Raw genomic sequence first — 23,613 nt, forward strand, 5'->3', positions numbered from 1 at the left:
AGCCAGAGTGAAAAGTGGTCAATCAACTTGGTGATCCTTTGCTATTCTAATATTAGCCAGCCTCCATCTGTATCCCCCAATATCGTGAGTTTTGTCTCTCAGTGAATAGAACACATTCATATGAAAGAGGCCCTTCCTCTTTCCTTCCTCTAAGCCAGTGGTTCTCAACCTTCCTAATGCTGCGACCCTTTAATACAGTTCCTTATGTTTTGGTCACCCCCAAACATAAAATTATTTTTTTGCTACTTTATAACCATAATTTTGCTACTGTTATGAATCACAATGTAAATGTCCAATATGCAGGCTATTTGATATGCCAGTTCCCCAAAGGGGTTGTCACTCACAGGTTGAGAACTGCTTGCTGCTCTAGGCTCTAGCCCTGAGCTCTGTTTATCAGCCAGTAGAAGTCATTCTTACTGTAAAGTTCACAGTGCTTTGCTACTTTGCAAGGGAATTTCAGTGTAGCCAGCCCTGAGCCTTTGTTCTCTTGGATCGTTTCCCTGCTCACAGTGAGACTTAGAGGCTGGGGGCACAGACGGATTGACACAGTGACATGATTACAAGCACAGACACTGGCATGGTCACGAGCAGACAGCCCTTTGTCTCTTGCGAGCCGACTTCCTTTCTCTAGGAATGGGATCACAGGGTAGTTTTCGGGAAAATAATCTTTTTGTTTGTTTGTTTTTTGACAGTAGTCATGCTTACTTGAGTGAGATGGTATCTCATCAAGTTTTTTTTCTTTAAGATTTTATTTTCTTTATAATTATGAGTATATGTTTGGTTTCTGTGTAGGTATGTACATATGAGTGCAGTGCCCATGGAAGCCAGAAGACTTTGAATCCTGTCCTAGTTAGGGCTTCTGTTGCTGTGATAAAACATCATGACCAAAAAGCAAGGTGGAGAGGACAGGATTTATTTGGCTTACACTTCAGCTTTGTTGTTCATCACTGAAGGAAATCAGGACAGGAACTCAAACAGGTCAGGATTCTGGAGGCCGAAGCTGATGCAGAGGTGCTTACTGGCTTGCTTCCCATGGCTTGCTCAACCTACCTTCTTATAGAACCCAGGACCAGCAACCCAAGGGTAACCCCACCCACCATGGGCTGGGCCCTCCCCCATTGATCACTGATTGAGAAAATGCCTTACTGCTGTATCTCATGGAGGCATTCAGCTGAGGCTCCTTCCTTCCTCTGATGACTCTGGTTTGTGTCAGGTTGACACACAAAACCAGCCAATACAAATTCCTTAGAGCTGGACTTACAGGCAGTTGTGAGTTGCTTGATGTGGGCGCTAGGAACTGAATATGGGTTTGTTCTTACCTCTGTGAGACCTTGAGGTGCATCTTTTTAGATTATTTAAAATGTGTTTTTTTTTTGTTTGTTTTTTGTTTTTGTTTTTTGTTTTTTGTTTTTTCGAGACAGGGTTTCTCTGTGTAGCTTTGTGCCTTTCCTGGAACTCACTTGGTAGCCCAGGCTGGCCTCGAACTCACAGAGATCCTCCTGGCTCTGCCTCCTGAGTGCTGGGATTAAAGGCGTGCGCCACCACCGCCCGGCTAAAATGTGTTTTTGATACAGGCTTTTGTTGCCATATGCTTGACTTTTAGTACCGCTCTGGCTGTGTCCCACAGGTTTTGGTATGTTTTGTTTCCATTTTCATTTGTTTAAAGGAAATTTTAAATTCCCCTTCCCTTTAATTTTCTTCTTTAATTGACTTCCTCAGTTACCTGCTGTTTGTTCAACAGTGTGTTGTTCAGTTTTCACTTAGGTGGGTGTGCACGCTCGTGTATGCCACACTAGTGTGTTGACCACTGGAGGCCAGAAGAGGGCATCAGACCCCTCCAGAGCTAGAGTTATGGGCTGTTGTGTTCTTTTTAACTTATATAATTTCTGAAGTGTCCCCTGCTGTTGTTTTCTAGGTATCCAACCTCTGTGTATTCCACCACTCCATTATGACCAGAAAAGATACAGAAAATAATTGTTTTTAATTTGTTAAGACTAATTTTCTGGCTTAATATAGTGTCTCTTCTAGAGAAAGTACCATGCATTGATTGAAAAAAAAAATGTGTTTTGTAAATGTTGTGTAGACTGTTCTGTAAATATCTGTTAAGTCCAATTATCTACTACATAGTTTAATTCTGGTGTTTATTTATTTATTGTTGTCAGTCTGTCTATTGGGAAGAATCTGGTATTAAGCCCCCCCACTATTGTTTTAGAGCTATCTCTTTCAGTAGGTGTAATGTTTTATAACATCAGGTGCTCTAATGTTAGTGCCTATATATTTCTAATTTGTTAAATTTACTTTTTAAAACATTTTAATAATAATAATATTATTATTTGTGTATATGTGTTGCTGTTTGTGTGTGTACATGTGTGTGTCTGCACACATGCATGTGTGTGCATGTGTGTTGTACAACTGCTGTGTATGTGGTGGACTCCCTCAAGCAGCTCTTGTCTGATGATTACAAGCTCCATTAGATTTTGCTTGTTTGGGACAATCTTTGCTTTCATTTCTGACAGACAGCCTTGTTTAGCATGATAATCTTGGTTGACAGTTACTTTCTTAAGGACTTGAAATATGTCAGTCCACACCCTTTGCAGATTTCTGATTCTCTTAGTTTAATGGGTTTGCCCTTAAATGTGACTTGATGTTTTTCTCTTGCAAACTTTAAGGTTTTCTTTTCTTTTCTTTGTCCTCCTGTGTGTGGTAAGGATTTTTTTTTTTTTTTTTTTTTTGCGGGGGCGGGGGTGTCATCCTTTCTATTTGGGTTCTATAAGGTTATTGAGTCTGGATATCCATGTTTTCTCCACTGTTAGGAAGTTCGTTTTCGTTTTTGTTTTCTTGTCTCTCATTGAGTAGTTTTTCTATGCCCTTTCCCTTTATTTCTTCCACATTAAGAATGCCAGTGACACAGACATTTGATCTCTTGATAGTGCCCCAGAAACCTCCCATGATGCTTCACACTTATTCTTTTCTGTCTGAATATATTTTAAGACCTACCTTCAAGTTCCAAGGTTCGTTCTTTTGCTTGATCTATCTGTTAAGGCTTTCAATTAAAATTTTAGAAGTCTGATTTATTGAGTTTTGTTTTTTTTTTAGTTTTGATTCATTCTTTTTCAAAATTTCTTGTTCATATTGTGTATTGTTTTCCTGATTTTTGTCTAATTGTTTACCTGTATGTTTTTGGAGCTCACTGACTTTTTTCTTTTTTTTAAAGGAAAATTGAATGTGTGTGTGTGTGTGTGTGTGTGTGTGTGTGTGTGTGTGTGTGTGTATGTGTGTGTATGTGTGTGTGTGTGTGTGTTATGTTCATAGGAGTGCAATGCCAGAAGTGGTGGATCTCCCTGAAACTGGAGTTACAGGTTTTTGTGAGTCACCTGACATGGGTGCTGAGAACCGAACTTGGGTTCTTCCAGAGGAGTATGCCTCCTTAACGGTATAGCCATTATCTCTCCAGCCCTTTCACTGACTTTAAAAACCTTCTTTTTAAATTATTAGCAATTTTGTCCATTTCGATAGCTTCAGAGTTTATTGTAAGAGAGTTATAATTGTTAGGAGATTAGATTGGGTGACTTTTTAAAAATAGATAAATAGAATTTAGTGTACTTAAATTTAGTAACATGATTTTAAATCTTGATACTTTAAGTTTCTTGAGCTCCTTGGACTCCAAATAGGGAGGGTGATTTCATCAAGGAGTGCTTTGTGAAAGAGGTGGCACCATGGTTGGACTTTGGAAGTGGCATGCCTCCCCTGTGCAGTTTTTTTTTTTTTTTTTTTTTTTTTTTTTTGTGTGTGTGTGTGTGTGTGTGAGTGATATTTTCATATGGAAGGGGCATGGTGGAGACAGGCAGAGCACCTGAAAAGTGTCTAATGACATTGTGGGGTGACAAGACTGGTTTGAATGAAATGGCGGGGGGAAACGGGGCTGGTTTAAGATAAGCTGAGACTAAGCTGGTACCCCCTAGGAGAGCCAGGGATGGGCTGCTCTCTCTTGAATTTCCATCTGCAGTTACTGTCTCCATGTGGCTGGTTGAAAACAAAGAGATGGTTGGGAAATTGCCACAGTTGCCCTTGTGAGAGCTGGGTTCTGAAGGAGGCACGTGAAGGAGATGCCATGAGAGGAGGGGCTGAGCCCCCCTCCCCCAATTCTGCAGTGTGAATCCTTGCTTCTTCTGATTCTTCTTCATGGGAGAGTTGCTCAGTAGATTAGTGTCCAGAAGATTTATGGGACCATCCTTATTAACTGAGGGGGAGGTATGGTAAGAACCTGAGTTCTAGATTCTTCTGCTTTCCAATTCAGACCTATGAGGCCCAGCTCTGTTTTGGGGACTGACTCCATTATTTCCTCATGAATCTTCTCTGTCATTCCTGAATTCTTAAGGAAGAGGATTCAAGTGGGTTGATTAAGTTGGGCATGCCCTTTCCTCTCCCCAATAATGACAGCAACAGCAGAGAACTCAAAAAATTCTTATCAAGTCCTACTTTGGATATGTAATGTCACAAGTTTGTATTTTGACTCCCAGTCTGTTTTATATTCATCTGTACAGGTCCAAGATTAGCTCTAGGGTGCAGTGGTGGTCATCAGGGCAGGATTTGGGGGTTCTTGGCTACAAAGAGCTTCAAGTCCAGGCTCTTTATCTCTCATGTACTCTATCTACTAAGAGGGAAGAGACTTCTTGTGTATCATCCTTAGCCTTCATGCTGGGCACTCATTCTGCATTCTCTTATTTAACCTCAAAGCCCAAAGAAGCTACCTTATCATCTCCTTTCTGGGAAGGGAACCACTTATGTCCAGGGTAACATAGCTAGTTAGCAGTTGAGCCATGATTCAAGGCAAAGTCTGTCTATTTAGACAGCCCTGGAATATTGAAGGAGATTTGAGGGAACCACCCAAGGTCATCAATTTTCAGTTCTGATTGTTTTGCTTCAGCAAGGCATGCCATCTCCATGCCTTCCCGAAACATTTATTGTAACTCCATGGGTTGTGAGAGCATAAGTCAGTTGGCTGTCTTTGTGTTGCCATGGCAGCTGTTCTCCTCAAGGCCACCTTAACACACATCCTCCCATAGCCTCCAGTCTCTTTGCTTTAAGCCTTTTCTCATTACTGACCATATGAGTAGGTAGATCCTGTTCCTGCCCCATCCATCTGGAGGAGGGCCTCAGATGTTTAAGTGTAGAGACATTGTACAATTGACTTGTGATATTGGAAGTATTGCCTAATGAAAGCCCATGATACAGAGTGATTTAGTAATTTTGGTCTTAACAGTTGGGGTTGAGACCACAGAATTTGGGCCACACTGGCTTGGTTTTCAATTTCAACATTAGAAATGACGTAAATCTTTATCGGGCTCTCTCAGTCTCTATGAGCATTGTTTTCCTTTCTGGGAAGTAAGACTAATGAACCTTACCAAGTAGGCAGTAAAGTTAGTAGTATCTCACATCACAATGCCTTGACCCATGGTTGGCTTGTAGCTGGTGCTCAGAAAATGATGAGTTCCATAATTCATATAATCATACTAAGGGAAAAGGCTTATTTTCTTACTGTGGGTCATATACCCCCTGATGCATGTATTCTCTCTCTCTCTCTCTCTCTCTCTCTCTCTCTCTCTCTCTCTCTCCCTCCCTCTCTCCTTCCTTTTCTCTCAGTCTCTTTATTTCTCTCATAGTGCACCAAGGGCTATGTTAGAACTTAGGTTTGTCCCCCTGATCTTGAAGAGTGATACTTTATAGAATTATGGGACAGGCTATTTTCATGTCTTAACTCTGGGGGACATGTGGGAGAACATGGTATACTCTAGTAGCCTTTATCACATGTTCCTCTAGACAGCGAAATTAAAACTCTTAAAGCAAATGATAAAGGAGAGTAGAATAAATGATTACCAGATACAGACATACTAGAACAACATTTCTCAACTTATGGGTTGCAACCCCTCTGGGGATCAAATGACCTTTCCACAGGGGTCACATAACAGATATGTTCTGCTTATCAGATATTTACATTATGATTCATAACAGTAGCAAAGTTACAGTTCTGAAGTAGTAGTGAAATAATTTTATGTTTGGGGGTTTACCACAACATTGAGGAACTGTATTAAAGGGTCGAAGCATTAGGAAGGTTGAGAACCACTGTATTAGAACTTGAGTCATCCCTCAAAATATGGGTCTGACAAGTGTTTGTTTAAAGGAAAGAGCTGAACATAGTGGTTGGTGTAAATAGAGTTGTAGTACTATGCACATGAAGTATGAACGTTTTAAGAATTGGAATACTACTTTTTATCAAATAGACAGCAAAGCAATTATAATCAAAATATGGTCCTGGGCTAGGAATGAATAACCTCCTCAATGAATGGAGGTGGGACAACAGTCATTGTGGAAATGCAAATTACAACCACAACATCGTATCACCTTGAAGCTGTTAGAATGGTTATTACCAAAGAGAAGAAAGATAACAAATGCTGGAGAGGATGCAGAGAAAGGGGACTCCTGTGCACTGTTGGTGGGGATGTAAATTAGTGGGATCGTTTTGGAGAACAGTATAAAAGTTCCTAAGAAAATGAAACTAGAATTATCTTTCGATTCAGTAATTGCACTTTTGTGTATACATCCAAAAGGATTGAAGTCAGTATGTTGAAATATCTCTACTTTCTTTTCTCATTCACTACAGCACTATTGACAGCAGTCAAGAATGGAAGCAACCTAAGTGTTCAACACTTCCTGTAGGGATAAGGAAAATGCACACCCACCATACACATACACACAGGCTATTTCTTATTCAGCCATAAAATGAAACTGTCATTTATACCAACATGAGTGGACCTGGAATCTAAAGAAGCTGATCCCCCAGAAGTAAAGAGTAGAATAGTGCTTCCTGGAGTATGGGGAATTTGTGGAGGAATATGGAGAGATGTTGGCCAAAGGGACAGAATTTCAAACAGGGATATATTTTCCAGATCTATTGTATGGCATAGTGAATATAATATATTTAAAAATTTAATATTGCTAAAAGGACAAATTTTAAGTGTCACTAAAAGAGACATTTAACTGACAAACATGTTAATTAGCTTGATATAGTTGTTCCACAGTGTATACATACATCAAAACATGACATTTTACCCATAAATATGGTTATTTACCAATTAAAAGTAAAATATTAAAATATTCACAATTAAAACAAAATTCTAAAGAAAGCATACTCTTCCTAAGTTAGTGTGCAGATTGTGTGTGTGTGTGTGTGTGTGTGTGTGTGTGTGTGTGTGTGTGTGTTCATGTGGGCATGTGCACATGTGTGCTGGTGTGTGTGCTGAAGTCCAGAAGTTGATGTCAGGCATCTTCTTTGTTGCTCACCTGTAGCCTTAGGTTTCTCTGGTCCCACCTGGCCCTGCCCAGCCCCACAGTCCTACACACTTATAAAATAATTACACAGAGGCTTAATATTAATTGCAAATTATATGGCCTATGGCTCAAGCTTCTTACTAGCTAGCTCTTATAACTTAACTCAATCCATAACTATGAATCTATGTATTGCCATGTGTTCCATGGCTTTACATGTGTCCCATTACATGTTGCTCCTTGGACAGCAGTTTGGCATCTCCCCTTACTCTCCCTTCTCCTTTCACTATTTTGTAGCTGGAAGTTTTCCTGTATCCTGCCCGGTCCTGCAGCCGCTCAGACCCAAGTAAACACACAGGGCTTATATCAATTACAAATTGCATGGCCATGGCTTCTGGCTCAGTTTTCTTGCTAGCTAGCTCTTATATCTTAAATTAACCCATTTCTATTAATCTGTATGTCACCACATTTTCTGTGGCTTTACCTGTGTGCCATTACATGATGTTCCCTGGATGGTGGGATGGCATCTCCCCTGCCTTTCTTTTTTCTTTTCAGAGTAGATTCAATAATCTATCTCTTATCTATATTCTCTTTTTTCTTTTTTTTCAAACAAGAACCTTAAATCTAATCTCCTTTATTTAGCCTTTTTCCTGACCATTAACAATAACAACTTGTAACCAACCATCCTAAACAATGACCATTATCCAAAACCCATTGAAAGACCAAAAACCACCAGCCCCATCTCTCAGGAATGTGGGTGTTGTGTTCTTAAATTTACTTCCTGCTGTTTTGGGGCAAAGGCATCTTTAGGCGATCCTGAAAAGAAAAATTTGGGGTTAATTGTCAAGTCCTGGGAGAGGTAGCTGTATCATTTGTTGTCCAGTCTCTGCATAATGTGAAAGTACAGGGCTTATCTCAATAAATAAAGCCATTTGGCCTATGGCAAGGCAGCTTAGAGGCAGGCAGGAAATTCAAGCAGATAGGACGAAGAAAAGAGAGAAGAGATACTGGCCGCTGCCAGGAGAAAAAAAGCCAGAGACTCTGTCCCATGTGGTTGGAGATCCAACCACCGGCAGCTCCGGCCTGAGCCAGGGGGCCTTTAAAGCCACAAGCGGCTTTTTCTGTGAATTTGTACCCCACAAGTTGGATGCCAAATGTAACATGAATCTTAAAAGGTCTTATTAAATAAAAACCCGGAGCCAGATATTGGGGTTAAAACCTGAGAGATCAGAGGAATAGGAAAAGCCACAGCTAACCTCACCTCATCAACTCCACAGAATCCAGAAAGACCCACTTCCTGTGTACCCACGCCTATATGCCTTTCTGTCCTGCCAACTCATTTCCTTTCTGTCTAGCTACATCACTTCCTCTTCCTGCCCTTCTCTGTCACTTCCTGTCTGTCTGTACAAACCTCCAGACTTTTATGGTTAACTAGTGTTGGAATTTAAGGCGTGTGCCACCACACCTGGCTCTGTTCCCAGTGTGGCCTTGAACTCACAGAGATCCAGATGGATCCCTGTCTCCCGAGCGATAAGATTAAAGGCATGTGCTACCATTGCCTGACTTCTGTGTTTAATATAGTAGATGACTTTTTCCTCTGATCCTCAGATAAACTTTATTGGGGGACACAGATAAAATATCACCACACTATGTCTCTTGGATTTTCCTGCCTGGTTTCATACTGCCTGGCCATAGGCCAGTGCAGCTTTATTTATTAATCAATGGGACTAACACATATTCACAGCATATATTAAGACATCCCATAACACTCACCACCTTATTTTTTGATATGGTTTCTCATTGAACCTGGAACTCACTGATTCTGCTGGGCTGGCCAGTGAACTCTGTGCCTTCTCCCCAGCTCTGGGGTTATAGACTGCCCAGGTCTAGTTTTTGCACAGGTGCTGGTGATTAGACTCAAGTCTTTATGCCTTCTCTCTTGCCCCATGTGATGTTAGAGAGTTATGTTTAGGTGGTCTTATGTAAGGTCTTAAACTTCATTGAAATTGTGTGTGTGTGTGTGTGTGTGTGTGTGTGTGTGTGTGTGTGTGTGTGTGTGTTGTGGTCCCTCAAAGTGATATGGCGGATGGATTGAGGTTACTGCATTATTACAAAAAAGCCTAGATGTGTGCTTTGGTGTCCATGTGCACTAAGAGGGTTTAGAGCCAGATACCAGCCAAGTGTCATTCCTTAATCATTGTGATCACAAGTAAAGTAGGTTCCCACAGCCTCTCTCCTTGCTCATAAAATGGGAGTAGGACTGGAGTGTACCTCATTGATAGAGCATGAGACCCCAAATTTCATCTTCTGTCTTTACTTACTTATTAATTTACTCACTCATTCTTTACCTCATTTATCCAATAGATGCTTGGATATTTTATTGAGTGCTGATTTGGTTATCTATTGCTGTATAACAGATCACCCCCAAAGTTAGTGTCTAAAGTGATGAATTTATATTTCATTTTACTAACCAAGGATTTAGACAGGCTCATCTGAATGGTTTTCTGCTCTACATGCCCCTCACTTGTACTCAGTTGATAGGTGGGCTGCTTTGGAGGGCAAATGACTCTTATGTTCGGTACCTTGTTGGAGATGGGTGGAAAATTAAGTTGAGGTTATTAACTGGAATACCTGCATTTGGCCTCTCCAGCTTGGGAGAATTAGGATGGCCAGGCCTTTTAGATGTAGGACTTGCAAACCTTCAAAAGAGTGACTGAAGAGATAGGAGTTAAAACCTTCCAGGCCTGGTCCAGAAATGACCCATGTTCTTTAGGTTGCGATGGTCACTACATTACTAAGCTTTAAAAAGTGGAGACATGGACTCCCTATCAAAGAGTTTATGGCTCTCTTTAATCTGCGGTAGTACTTTCTGTATGTATGGTGTCATTATAGGGGATAGAGTTGCAGCAGTAAGCAAGATATGATCTGCTCTTGTGGGACTGAAAAAGTTCACACAAGATAGGTATACTATATTAGCAGGTACTGTGGGAAGAGATAACAGGGGAAAGGAGTATGGAGAGAGGGGGGTTATGAAAACTGGAGTGAGGTGACAGGCCTGCAGGAGGTGAGGGACATCCCTGAAATACAGGCATTGGGTACAGCAAGCATGAAGGTCCTGATTTGAGTACATGCCTACAACCTAAGAGCCAGAGAAAGACAGTCAGTTGCCAGTGCAGGAGATCGGGGAGAGCAGTAAGCAGAGAGCTTTGAGGTAGCCAGAGTTCAGCTGGAGTCAGGTGGGCTCAAAGGTCATCATACTTTTGTTTTAGAGGCAAGGTCTTACTAGGGAGCCCTGGCTGGCCTGGGCCTCAACTATGTAGACCAGGCTGGCTTTGAACTAAGAATTCTGCCTGCCTCTACCTCCTGAGTACTGGGATTAAACACGTGAACCATTTTACCTCCATCATAAATTTTGAGATGAAATAGATTAACTATGACAGTGCCTGGCACATGCTCTGGATCATGGTAAGTGCTTGCCCCAATAACTTGTGTTCCAGTGACCCTGAATGTGGGAGCATTCCAGGTCCTCCTTGTTGTATTGCCTACTTCTCAGTCACAGCTGCTTCTCTGGCACCGGTGTGTATTCACCCTGATTAGAAACAGCAACAAGATCCCAAGGGGAAAATATTTTTTAATAATCTTTTTTTTTGTTGTTTTTTTGGTCTTTGGAGACAGGGTTTCTTTGCATAACTCTAGCTATAGACCAGGCTGGCCTTGAACTCACAGAGATGTGCCTGCCTCTGCCTCTCAAGTGCTGGGATTAAAGGTGTGTGCCACCAACTCCTGGTGGGGAAAATAAAATGAAATCCTGTTTGCTGGAAAGGTGAATTCTGCCTGTTTTGTAATACCTTTAGAAAGGTAGATGGACTTTGCCATGGCAGGTATTTTGATGTGCATGAATTGAATCTGTGTTTTGTAAGTACACACCTTGGGTGATTCTTTTTTCCTTAATTTTTAGTTTTTTTTTTTTTTATGTATATGGGTGCTTTGCATGCATGTATATCTATGCACTGCTTACATGGCTTGTGCCCACAGAGGTCAAAAGAAGGCATCAGCTCTCTGGGAATTGAAGTTACAGATGACTGTGAGCTGCTATGTGGGTGCTAGAAATCAAACCCAGTCCTCTAGAAGAGCAGACAGTGCCTTTAACTGTTGAGTCATCTCTCTAGGCCCCTTGAGGATGATTCTTAAAGGAATGGCATTTGTTTGGACTGTTCTTGAAAGTATTGTCACTCATAGCTAGCCAGAGCAGTTTGCAAGAGGGGAAAGAACAGTAGTTACTTCTTCTATACAGATGTGGTTGGCGATCAAGGAAATGCAAATTTTAACGTGTATGAAGAAGCCTTTCCTATCAGTTCTATTAGCAAATATTTTGGAAACTAACAGGGATGTGATGGGCTTTGTTGTATTTTTTTGTGTTTGTTTGTTTGTTGTTTTTTTCTCACTGCCTCTTTGAAAGAGTCCTCAAAATATGCATACCCTTAGACCTAGAAATTCTTCTCAGAGATTTTCTTGAAAAATTAAGTCTAAAGCTATGATACCATCAGCAATAAAAAAGCAGTAAACTGTAATAACATATGATGTGGAAGCTCAAGTAGTTGGAAAAGGTAAGGATATAGTACAATGAATTTTGCTATATTTGTTAAAATTGCTAAATGAGAAGATTGTGTAGAATTGGTTTAGTTTTTGTTTTTGGAGACAGAGTCTTGCTCTGTAGACCTAGCTGGCCTGGAATTTTCTCTGCAGACTAGACCAGGTTTCACAACAGCCTTCCTTTTTTTTTTTTTTTTAATTGTTTTTTATTTTTAATAATTTACTTAGTTGCTGTATGTTCTTTGTAAGTCATGGTATAATAGAATAAATAAAAATGGGAAAAAGTTGAAACTGAAGTTAAAATAATGTAAAAACTCATTGCAGTTGGAGACGGTCCAAAAGAAGCATTCACAACTTGAACATGGCTGAAGTTGTTGGCAGGACTAGCTCATTCATTGGTTGTTATTCTGTTACTGTTGCTTTAGCATTACAGCTGTCTCTGTGTCTGGATTCTGCATTGACACATTTAACCAAGCTTGAGTCGAAAATTGTGTCTGTATCAAACATGTAGAGACTTGTGGCCATTATTCTCTAACAATATTGTGTAACAGCTGTGTACAGCATTTGCATTGTTCTAAATATTATAGTAATTGGAGGATATGGGTGGATTCTATGCAAATATTATACTGTTATAGGAAGGATTTGGGTGTTACTTTTGGTATCCTTTGGGGTTCTGGATCCAATCACCCAGAGACACTAAGGGACAGTTTTGTTTGTAGAATTAAAAACAAATATCTGACCAAAAAAATCCTTAACCCTGTCCAGATTGAATTTTGGTTTACTGTTTAGAGTTCATGATAGCTTTGGGATCTTATTTTGGATTAAGGATCTAAGATAGCCTCATCTTTTTCCCTTGGGGGACAGCATTTTATCTAAAAATATTTGTTTCTCCCTAGTATTTGAGTCTCTGCTTTTGTGATTGTTTATAAAATGGTGATTATCTGATTTTATTATTTCTTATTTTATAGCTGAATATCCCTGTAAAAATATACTTATTTCTTCTTATCTAGCTGTTTGTCATGAGGGGCAGTTCATACAGGAAAAATTAAACGTAAAAATAACAAAAGAAGTTCTCTAAACACCTTGGAAGGCATTTCTTTCATGTTCTAGCCACAGCAGGTTCTCACAGTATAGATGTAGTCTTAACTCTTCTGGAAGGCAGAAGTCTGAGACAGGGCTCCCCAAGTCCAGGTGGAGACTGTTCTTAGGGTTGTATTCCTCTTGATGGCTGGAGATACTGGGGACTGACTGATTTCTGGACCAGTGGCCGCTTTCCATCCTCAGTGCTAGCCATGGTTGCCAGAGGCATCTTCTGCATCCCTTCCATCTTCAAGGGCCCTTGGAGCCACCTTGATAACCCAGAATGGCATGTGCCCTTTAAAGTCAGCTGATAAGCAGCTTGAATTTCTTCTGTTACCCTTTATTCCTTTTTGCCATTTAGGGATTGGAGCAGGAACATCTCTGAGGAGCAGTTATTTTCTTATCAGAGCAACTAAAAGTGTTTTCTTGTTTGTTTTGTTTTTTAAAGTGGTATGAATTCATGGGTTTCCTTACCCCCACTGGGTGTGCATGCCTGTTGGGGACTCAACCCAGGGCTTTGTGTGTACTAAGGTTCTTCCACTAAGCCATATCCTTACCACTGAATGTGGATTTTTGATGTATTTGAATTACTTGCTCATCCATATGAAAATTCCCTCTTCTCTCCTTGGTAGTGGAAAAAGCTTTTTCTGGTTGGTTCCCTTGGATGTGCTTATTGTTGTCCTTGATTCCTTCCTTCCTCTTGGGCATGCAAAGATGTCTGTGCTCATCTTGATGCAGTTAGTCATCTGTTCTTGTGAGATGAACTTTCATGTGATCCACAGCTACCTAGAGGACCTGTTAAAATTTAAAGTGATGGGTCCACCTTTCTAGAGGTCTGCACCATTAGTTGTCAGGATGCCGGTGATTTGGTTTTAGGTACTGAACTTTGGGAACGCAGAAAAACCACATGCTTTTGGTGGGAAATGGTTGAGAAATGGCGTCCACAGTGTGGAAGGAAGGAAAGAGCAAAGTGTAAACATGTAGATAGCTCAGAATCAGATTTACAGTGAGTCTAACTTTGTTTCTATTTGTATTTCTTTTCAATTGTGTTAAAGTCCTGGATCTGATGAGATTAATAGCTATTCATTTAATAACTACATATTATGTATGTGCATGCATTTCAGAATACCATTACTAACATTATTATTTCAGACACAGTGACTTAAACCAGTTTCATATGTATTGTCTTCCTCTCAGTAAGGGTATGCTCATTATTCTACTCTGTAGCTAGAGTTTTCCTGCCTGGCCCACAGTCAGGACAAATCTCTCTCACCTGCCAGTCCCACAGCCGCTCAGACCTGACCAAGTAAACACAGAGACTTATATTGGTTACAAACTGTATGGCCGTGGCAGGCTTCTTGCTAACTGTTCTTACAGCTTAAATTAATCCATTTCTATACCTTGCCACATGGCTCGTGACTTACCGGCATCTTCACATGCTGTTTCTCATCGTGGCGGCTGGCAGTGTCTCTCTGACTCAGCCTTCCACTTCCCAGCTTTATTCTCCTCCTTGCCCCGCCTACACTTCCTGCCTAGCCAATGGCCAATCAGTGTTTTATTTATTGACTAATCAGCAACACATTTGCTATACAGAACATCCCACAGCACCACCCTCAGGTTACTGAAACTGTTTGCTCAACCCATCAAAGTCATGCAAAATCAGACTCATTGTTGCTTTGCTTGCTTGCTCTATTTTAGTTTTGGGGGAACTTTAAAGGAGATAATTGTGTAAAATTTTAAATGGTCACATCTTGTAAAGCTAGTTCTGTTTTTTCTTCTGTTTCTTCTATCCAGCTCTCTTCTGTTTTATGAGCAGCCATTTAGTTTGTGTTATGGTGAAATACATGGCAGTATGCTCTCACATCTTCTTTCTCCTGGCTCTCTCTTCCTCAACATCTACGTTAATACATTCTGGAGATTGATCTGGGGCATCTTCAGAGAGACTCTATTCCTTTTCCTGTGCAGTGCAAGTATTCTGTGGTGAAACCGTGCCATAGTTAATTCCTATTGGTGCACATCTGGGTTGTTTACAGTCCTTTGGTTTCTAAATAGTCAGCTTCACAATGTCAACCTCACAAGCACCTGTTGTAACATAGTAGCAATCTTACTATATATTGTTTTTATTCCTGTCTTTTAAAAAACTTCCTACCACCGGGCGGTGGTGGCGCACGCCTTTAATCCCAGCACTCGGGAGGCAGAGCCAGGCGGATCTCTGTGAGTTCGAGGCCAGCCTGGACTACCAAGTGAGTTCCAGGAAAGGTGCAAAGCTACACAGAGAAACCCTGTCTCGAAAAACCAAAAAAAAAAAAAAAAAAAAAAAAACTTCCTACCAAGATTATTATGAGTTCTTTATGACCACTGTTAAGGCCTCTTTTCTGGTGATTACTTGTATTATAGAATCTCATTGAGAAAAGTAAAAAAGAATTTTAGAAACTGAGGGAAAAGTTTTTTGCTGTTATTGTCCCTCTGTTTAGGTGTCTTCTCAGAGGGCCCCCTCAGTTGTATAAGCAAGAAAGAAATAACCAGTATTGTGTTAGACACACAGCTTCATTGTCTTAGTTTGTCTTTACTTGTAATTGTGTTTTTAAAAAATATTTTATTCTCTATAATTTTCTCTTTATTGTTTCCTTGTTTGAGGCTGTTTGATTTTCTGGTTTTTCAGCATTATAAATAATACAATGTGCATAAAGGCTTTTTTAAACTTGTGACTTCTGAAAATTGGTTTTTGTAAAACTCTAAATGAGAAAGACATCTGTATTTGTTAAATGCACTGATCAGCTTGTTTTCAGCAGAACTTGGGAAGTGAAGCCGGTAAGAGATTGTCACCTTGAACTCTTTAACAAGTAAACTCCATTTTTCTTCTTTTTCTTATGGTAGGACCTTAGAAATGAAGTTGAAAAACTACGAAATGAAGTGAATGAAAGAGAGAAGGCAGTGGAGAAGCATTACAAGAGTCTTCTGAGCGAAAAAAATAGCAAGTTCCATACTCAAGAACAAGTCATCCGATTTCTAACAGAAAGCGGCAGTCAGAAAGACCTGAAGCTTCAGGTACCACAACATCTTTTCCTTTCATATGGAAATCACCTTTCAATGTAGTAGTTTATTCTAAACTCTTGCAGGAACTTTTTCTTTGCGACAAAGTCGCCCTGGCTGGTCTCTAACTCACTATGTAGCTGTGATGACTTTGAGCCTCTGACTTTCCTGCCTCTCCCTTTGGAGCACTGGGATTCGAGGTGTATTCCACCACTGCTACTTTAACAGAGTTCACCACGTGTTTGTGGCACTTAGAACTTCCTTTAAGTTATATGAGCCTCAGCTGATAGGAAGGGAAACAAGGTCAGAGAAGGGAAGTGCTTACCCTGCTCACATGATAATTGATAGTGCCCCAGCTGGATTTGCTCCTGTGCCCAGCCTGCTCAATGAGGGCAAGTACTTGGGCAGTGGGCCTTCACTCCTTTGCCCATTTCGTCTCCTGTTTAGTGTTGGAATTCACTTCTTATTTGGTCAATTTAGTGAATTTCTGAGATAGAACCCAGGTAACTGTGGTGGATTAAATCCAGGTATTTAATGCTGCTACTGAATACTGATACTTCATTGGAACAGGAGTGTAGGAGCTGGAAAGTGTAAGCCCACAGGGCTGTGGAGGACTGTACAACAGGAGCTGCAAGCTAACAGACTTTTGGATGTTACGTGTGTTTGATGAGTGGGTACTACATAGGGTTCAGTTTGGCCACTGTGGCACTCAATAAAGACTAGCCAACAAGAGTCAAGCTGACAAAGGCTACAGCTAAAGGAAGACTCAGCAGACAGATGATGTGGCCAGTGCCTTTGAAAACAGGTGATTTAGGTGACCTTCTCTCCTCTCCAGCAAGAGATCTCTAGGGCATGTAAAGCAGAAAAGTGCTGGCCTAGGGTCATTGGAGGCAGCAGAAACTTACATAGCAGAAATAGCAGTGGGGAGAATCATATGAAAGAAGTATGCAGACCCCAACCAGGAGATTCCTCCTAGAGGAGAAAGAATGAAAGATGCTGGAAGTTGAAGATCCTTATTCAAACAGCTGGGTTCACCTGTACGTCCCCCAGTAAGACTACTGTTCTGTCCATTTCCACACTTAGAGTTTCTGAGCACTTTAGTATTTAAAAGGTAAGTGGCCTATATTCATCAAATGGGAGAAAAGAGAGTGAAGGTACATAGAAATTAGGATGGGTGGCTCATGCCTATAATGCTAGCACTTGGAGGATCTTTAGTGTGAGGCTAGCCTGGGCTAGAGAGTGAGACCTTATCTAAAGAGTAGGAGGGAGTATGTAGTAGAAACAGCAATAGTGAAAATTATAGAGCTTTTTAAACCTACAGAAATTTGACACCAAAACAAGGTAAAATAGGAAGTAAGATCAGTATCCATGAGATGGCTCAGTGGGCATAAGTGGTTGTCATTTAAGCCTGAAGACCTGAGTTTGATGCCTAGAACCCACAGAGAGGTGGAAAGAGAGAACTTACTCCACATAGTTGTTCTCTGACCTCCACTAGTGCTGTGGCACATATGCAATGATACACACACACACACACACACACACACACACACACACACACATACACACATACACATACACACACACACACACACACACAAAGTAAGATCAGAATCTAAAACAAATAAAGATAACTAGAAAAGAAGAATGGCCTATTGGAAATTCAGTGTATAATTGCTGACTTAAACACTTATAGGGCAAGAGTTAGAAAGTTGAAAATAAATGTGTAAGCCTTCCAAAAAACAGAATTAAACAAACAAGAAGATAGGGAAAGGTAAATATAAGAAAATTAGAAGCATGGTTCAGGAGGTCCAAAATATGACTAACGGGAGCACCAGGAAGCAAAGCAGGCAAAGCAGGTCCAGGTATCAGGAGCTGTGTCCCAAAATGGGAGGACAGCTGTTCCTGCACAAGGGGTAAAAGAAGATCCATAGGCTGAGGTGAGGCATTGTGATATGTCAGAGTTTGATGATTAAGAAAGGATCTGAAAGGCTCCTTCAGAGAGGGGAGCAACGTAGACCTTGTTGGAAGAAACTGGGACTTAGAATGACATCAGAACTCCCAGCAGCTGCTTTAGACACTGAAATACGGGAGTGATGCTTTCAAACTTGGGAGGAAAAGTGATTTTCAGTCTAGCATTCTGTCCTCAGCTAGTCTGTCAGCCAGTGTGAGAGCGGAGCAGGGTATTTTCAGATATATGGTATCTTAGATTGTCTTGCATGCACTCTGCAGGAAGTTCTTGGCAGAAGAGCCGTATGAACAAAGGAATAATCCAGGAGATATAAAAGATCCAGAATAAAGGGGCTTTCTCCTGGATGTACTGAAGGCAAGTCCAGAGTGACAGCTGAGCTACTAAGTGAGGAGTCCAAGTTTGGGTCTTTGAGGGAGGGTGCCATCTGGGACTCCTCTGGGAAACTATAGCGGGCCTGGTCAATTACTGATGTGTTTGACTCTATTGGGGGGGGATTTAAAACTTTTTTTTTCTGAGAATTTGGAGAAAATTTGCAGCTTGTAATAATTTTATGAACTAAGTAGGCAAATAGAACAAAGAAGTTACTAATTCTAAGAGTTCAAAGAACTGAATGTGAATGGCAGTGTGATTGTGAACGCTACATTGCTTGGCAGTATTTATGTGCTATAACGTAGTGCAAATATTGTTTCAACTGGTTGTGATACAATTGTTAGGAGAGGTCTTGAGATGCAGATGACTGATGCAAGACTAAGTCCCTACATTCCTGACTGGAACCAGTTAGTAAAATTGAAATGTGAGAAATCAAGAAACACAAGAGTGAGAATGTCATGTTGACACCTGAAGACAGAGCAGAAGTAGCATCCAAGGATTGCAAGTTGGTTTTGCCTGGGACTGAGGCTTTGATGTGAAAATGGGGCCAAGAGGGGGCTACTGTTTCCTTGTTAAGCATTACAGTGTCGTTTGTTGGTCAAACATGACAATGATGAAGGTGCAGTTGTGCCAGCACCATTTAGAGAGGCAGTGTTGGCTGATGTTCAGTTTTTCCTATTTCAGTTCAGTGGGGTCTTACAGAGAATTGCCCATTCCTTTCTTTGTGGGTACTGAATTCCTTCTAAATGATTGGCATGTTAATTCTGCTCCATGCTCAGGATGTAGATGTGAATCTTATCCCTTACTTTCCTGCAAAGAGTGAACAAAACCCTGGCTTAGGAATCACCAGGCTGGGAATAGATTCTGCACTTGAACTTGACCAGAGACCAGAGATGCAGTTTTCCAGTTTTTTTGTAATATTGGATCCAGGCTTTTGAGGGACCAGGGAGGGGAACTGCATTGTGTGTCATGGAGAAAGATCTTCATATATGAGCACACCTTAATGCTTATTGGCAGTCCCAGCCTTTTCTCCCTTGTACATGTGAATGGTCTGAATTTATAGTTTCAAGGCACACTAAGACTTTGTTGAACTTAAATATGCAATCCTGGCATGTTGACTGGGTAGGAAATGGACTCGGGTCATGCAGGGAGCAGGGTAGACCTAGGGATGGTACCAACTAATTGGATCAGGGTACCATATTCATGGAAAGACAGCCACTGTGGCAAATAAGGGCAGTTCATGGACAGCTACCGTCCTTGGCCATCTTGCTGGTATGCTGCTTGCTCTCACCCATCATGATATGCAGATGAAGTTGTATCATAGCTGTGTAGTTGCCTAATGTTTTGGGATGATGGAATTATTTAGGGGACATAAGGACTTCATGACAAAATAAGATATCTTCCCTTAAAGAGTTTTTTTTTTTTAATCTCTTTATATTTGATGAAAACTTTGTTATGATTTGTTTCATTTCCTTAGAAATCCAGTGAAAAAGATTTGGAAGCAATACAGCAGAACTGTTATTTAATGATTGCAGAGGAGCTCAAGTTTGGGAGCAATGGCTTAATAACAGAACAGTGTTCTCAGCAGTCACCAGGCAGCAAACTCATCTTCTCTAAGGCAAGCTTGACTGAATTTGGGTGTCCACATGCGAATGTATTCATGTTCTTTTCTGAAATGTATTTGATAACTCCTTTGATAGGGACTATACAGTGCCTTCTTGTTGATAATTGAGCTTACAACCGGTGGGACGGGGAGGCTTTGTCTAGCCACGCTGCAAATTAGTTTCCTTCATCTGGTCATTCCTGTTGGCTGTGTACTTGATACCGAGAATTTCCAGCTTTCTGGGAGAGGAGCCTGGTATCTGCGCTATCAAGGATCATCTCTTGAAAAATGTGGGATTCTAAGCAGTAAGGAAGTTGCCTTGATGAAATGCTGGCTCTTCCTCATCTGGCCCCCATTGTTGGTCTAGTCCTTTGCTCTTAACAAACTGTAGAGCTTGCTAAAGCCTGAAAACAAAGTTGGTGCTTTTGCTTATGTCTGCCCATCTGCCTAGGTGGTGTTATGTTTATCTTTTGACCCATGAGTATCCCTGCAAACACCCGTCTAGGGTAACCTTCCTTGACCCCACAACACTGTCCTGGCCCCTCTTGTAGCACACACACACACACACACACACACACACACACACACACACACACACGTCATCTAGTTGCTGTCATTGGCTCTGCCTCTCCGCTTCTCCTCCCCTGCACCAGGTGCAACACTATTGGCAGGCACTTCAGGGGTGAGAACAGGTGCTTGTCTTTGAGTCCAGTGATTACTTAGCCCTATATTTGGCTCTGGAAACGTGAGTTTAGTGATTATATGAATGATGCAGTGTGGCAGCCTAACCTGCAAAAGAAAAGGTGTTAACTGTAGGTCAAGTCTTTTAAACCTTTTTAAAATTAGGCAAATTAATTCTCTGATGAATGGCTGATTGTGACTTGTGGTTTTGTGAATGGTGTTTCTCAAAATATTTAATTAATTGAACAGCGTGGGCATCAGCCATCTGGACAGATGTAGGCACTTAGACTCGTGTAGAGCTGGAGGCTCCCCTTGTGCCATACCACCCTCAGTTATTCTATTGTGGGGTGGACAGTCAAGGGCCCACAGGAGGAACCAGAGTGGCTGTAGTGGTTAGAGTGGATGGGTAGGCCAGGATTCATTTTCCAGTAGGCACAGAAATATTTTAGCAGCCAGTGCCTTCCTGGTGCTTCAGTGACAGACCCAGTCCTGGGCATGGCTGGACGAACAGTGAAGCTCCTGTTGGCTCTGACCAGTTTGTGTGTTGGCACCTGGAGGATCCTCATGAGGATGTCACCATGGGTGAGAGGAGCCCTTGGGTTGCCTGGGAATCTGGGGCCTGGATTTTTCTCCTGTTTCTATCATTCCACTTAGGGCAAGTCCAAGAACTAAGTCTCAGCCAATGTTTGGTGTTTTGATTTGGACCAAAGTTAGTGGACATTTTGAGGTATACAGAGCCTGTAATAAGCTAGCTGTTTTGAAACTAGACAGTTTATGTCAGGTAGTGTCCTGGTTAGTTTTATGTCAACTTGACACAAGTTGGAGTCATCTGAAAGAGGGGAGCCTCAGTTGAGAAAATGCTTCTGTAAGATCCAGCTATAGGCTGGGTTAGGGTTAGGTTAGGGTTAGTGGTTAGGTGGTGGCACATGCCTTTAATCCCAGCACTCGGGAGGCAGAGCCAGGTGGATCTCTGTGAGTTCGAGGGTAGCCCACTCTATAGAGCGAGATCCAGGACAGGCACCAAAACTACACGGAGAAACCCTGTCTTGAAAAACAAAACAAAACAAAACTAATCCAGCTATAGGATGTTTTCTTAATTAGTGATTGATGGGGGTAGGGCTCAGCCATTGTGGGTGGTGCTATCTCTGTGTTGCTGGTCCTAGGTTCTATAAGAAAGCAGGGTGAGCAAGCCTTGGGGAGCAAGCCAATAAGCAGCATCCCCCCATTCCCTCTGCCTCCAAGTTCCTGCCCTGTTTAAATTCCTGTCCTGGCTTACTTCAATGATGAACTTTAATGTGGAAGTATAAGCCAAATAAACACTTTGCTCCCCAACTTGCTTTTGGTCATGGTGTTTTGTTATAACAATAGAAACCCTAACTAAAACAGGTAGTATAGAGGGATACATCTTCACAGATTTACATGATATAGTTATTAAACTTGCTGTTGGAATAACATTTTAGTTGTGTATAGTTAATTGGACAAAATGTTTATAATCTTATGAAGCTGGTTGAATATTTTAATATTTATTATATTTATTTATGTTGTACTGTGTGGTATCTATTCCTCATATAACCATGGGTACCAAGACATTGCATGGACATTTGGTAGTATCTTCATCTTGGCAATTTTTAAACTACTGTGCAAAATGCTGAAGTATTTGACAAAGGTTTTAATTCTGTTGGGCAGGGCTAATTGCGGACAAGGAATTGTAAATTCCATTTCAGAATTGTTAATTTCTGGGTGTCAATGTCAGAACTCCTGTTGCAACCTTACTGTCTTTGTTCTGTTTCAGTGGTTCCAAACCTTTCTAATGCTGTGACCCTTTAATACAGTCCCTCATGTTGTGGTAGCCCCCTGCCCCCATAAAATTATTTTCATTGCTACTTCATAACTGCAATTTTGGTACTGTTATGAATTGTGATGTAAATATCTGTGTTTTCTGATGGTCTTAGACGACCCCTGTGAAAGGGTTGTTTGGTTGAGAATTACTGTTCTATTCCCTCAAGAATGGTTTGCTTTTCAAATGGTTGTTCTTCCTGTGTAGAAAATGTGGATTTCTTCTGCTGTGCCCTTGGCCATTTTGTGTTGATTTAGGATTTATCCTCTGCCCATTTTTACAAAGAGCTCAAGGCTATGGTGGTGTTTCTGTTCTGCTAAGCATTGTGTGGTCCTGAGAATTAATGCTTAGGTAATCAGGGAACTGAAGAAGGTGTGTGATGCTCTCTGGCTATACGTGACTTGCTGCAGCTGTGATTTCTAACTTGGTTGTTGACGTGGTTTGGATATGCGGCTGCATTTTGTGAGTTAAAATACATGTCTTTGTTGCAGCATTGTGACACAGCTGCTGAAATAAGCCCCATCCATCTACCAGGTCACCAAATTGCCCTGCTTAGCAGGAAGTGATCCATTAAGCCTTCTCTTTACTGGTCTGCTGTCTCCTCAGATTGTGGTCTGCACTGTACACATTTCCTTCAAGTCCTTAAGGAACCAGTGGCAGAGCAGAAAGTGCCCCTTGCCCTTGTTGAGTACAGAATGTCAGTCATGCTGCTTATGATCTCTGGCCTTTGACAAGTCACCAGATCTCCCTGAGATGTCCTTCCTAGTCTTTGGGGCAGATTCTAATCTGTCTTTCTGAGAGGATTAGGACTAATGGAGGCACACTTGTAAGTTTCCTCTAGATTGCATGCTCCAGACGCCAGTATAGAGTGGTCTGAGTTCAGCAGCCATGAGGAACAACTTTGAGAACAAACTGGAGGGTCTTACAAATACTAGGTGGGATGCTCTAGAAAAACTGAGAGAGTGCCATGACTTTAAAGGCAAAAGGCCTGGTCTCTGGCCTCTGTCTTTGACTTAATGTAGTTCTGGTCACTCCTAAATGGCTGTGTGATGTCTCCCTCTAAATCTTAATACCCAAGAAAGAATTGTGCTGGTTTAGCCCAGGGCTTTGCTCACAGTGGAG

The 23,613-nt window shown here is 41.2% G+C and overlaps 1 protein-coding gene across 7 annotated transcripts in view; it reads left to right on the forward strand.

Moving 5' to 3' along the window:
* The window catches only part of Cdk5rap2 (CDK5 regulatory subunit associated protein 2), a 191,474-nt gene that overhangs the window by 75,147 nt on the left and 92,714 nt on the right, over window positions 1-23,613 (forward strand). For 6 of the 7 annotated variants that reach the window (XM_052716613.1, XM_052716615.1, XM_052716614.1 and 3 more), the window contains 2 exons: window positions 15,877-16,047; window positions 19,848-19,988. In XM_052716613.1, coding sequence (XP_052572573.1) covers window positions 15,877-16,047; window positions 19,848-19,988 — 312 coding nt within the window. The remainder of the gene's footprint in view (window positions 1-15,876; window positions 16,048-19,847; window positions 19,989-23,613) is intronic. The other variant, XM_052716616.1, reaches the window with a different exon arrangement.

The sequence above is a fragment of the Peromyscus californicus genome, unplaced genomic scaffold (genome assembly GCF_007827085.1).
Source record: "Peromyscus californicus insignis strain IS unplaced genomic scaffold, ASM782708v3 Scaffold_5__1_contigs__length_169319896, whole genome shotgun sequence".
NCBI classification, from domain to species: Eukaryota; Metazoa; Chordata; class Mammalia; order Rodentia; family Cricetidae; genus Peromyscus; species Peromyscus californicus.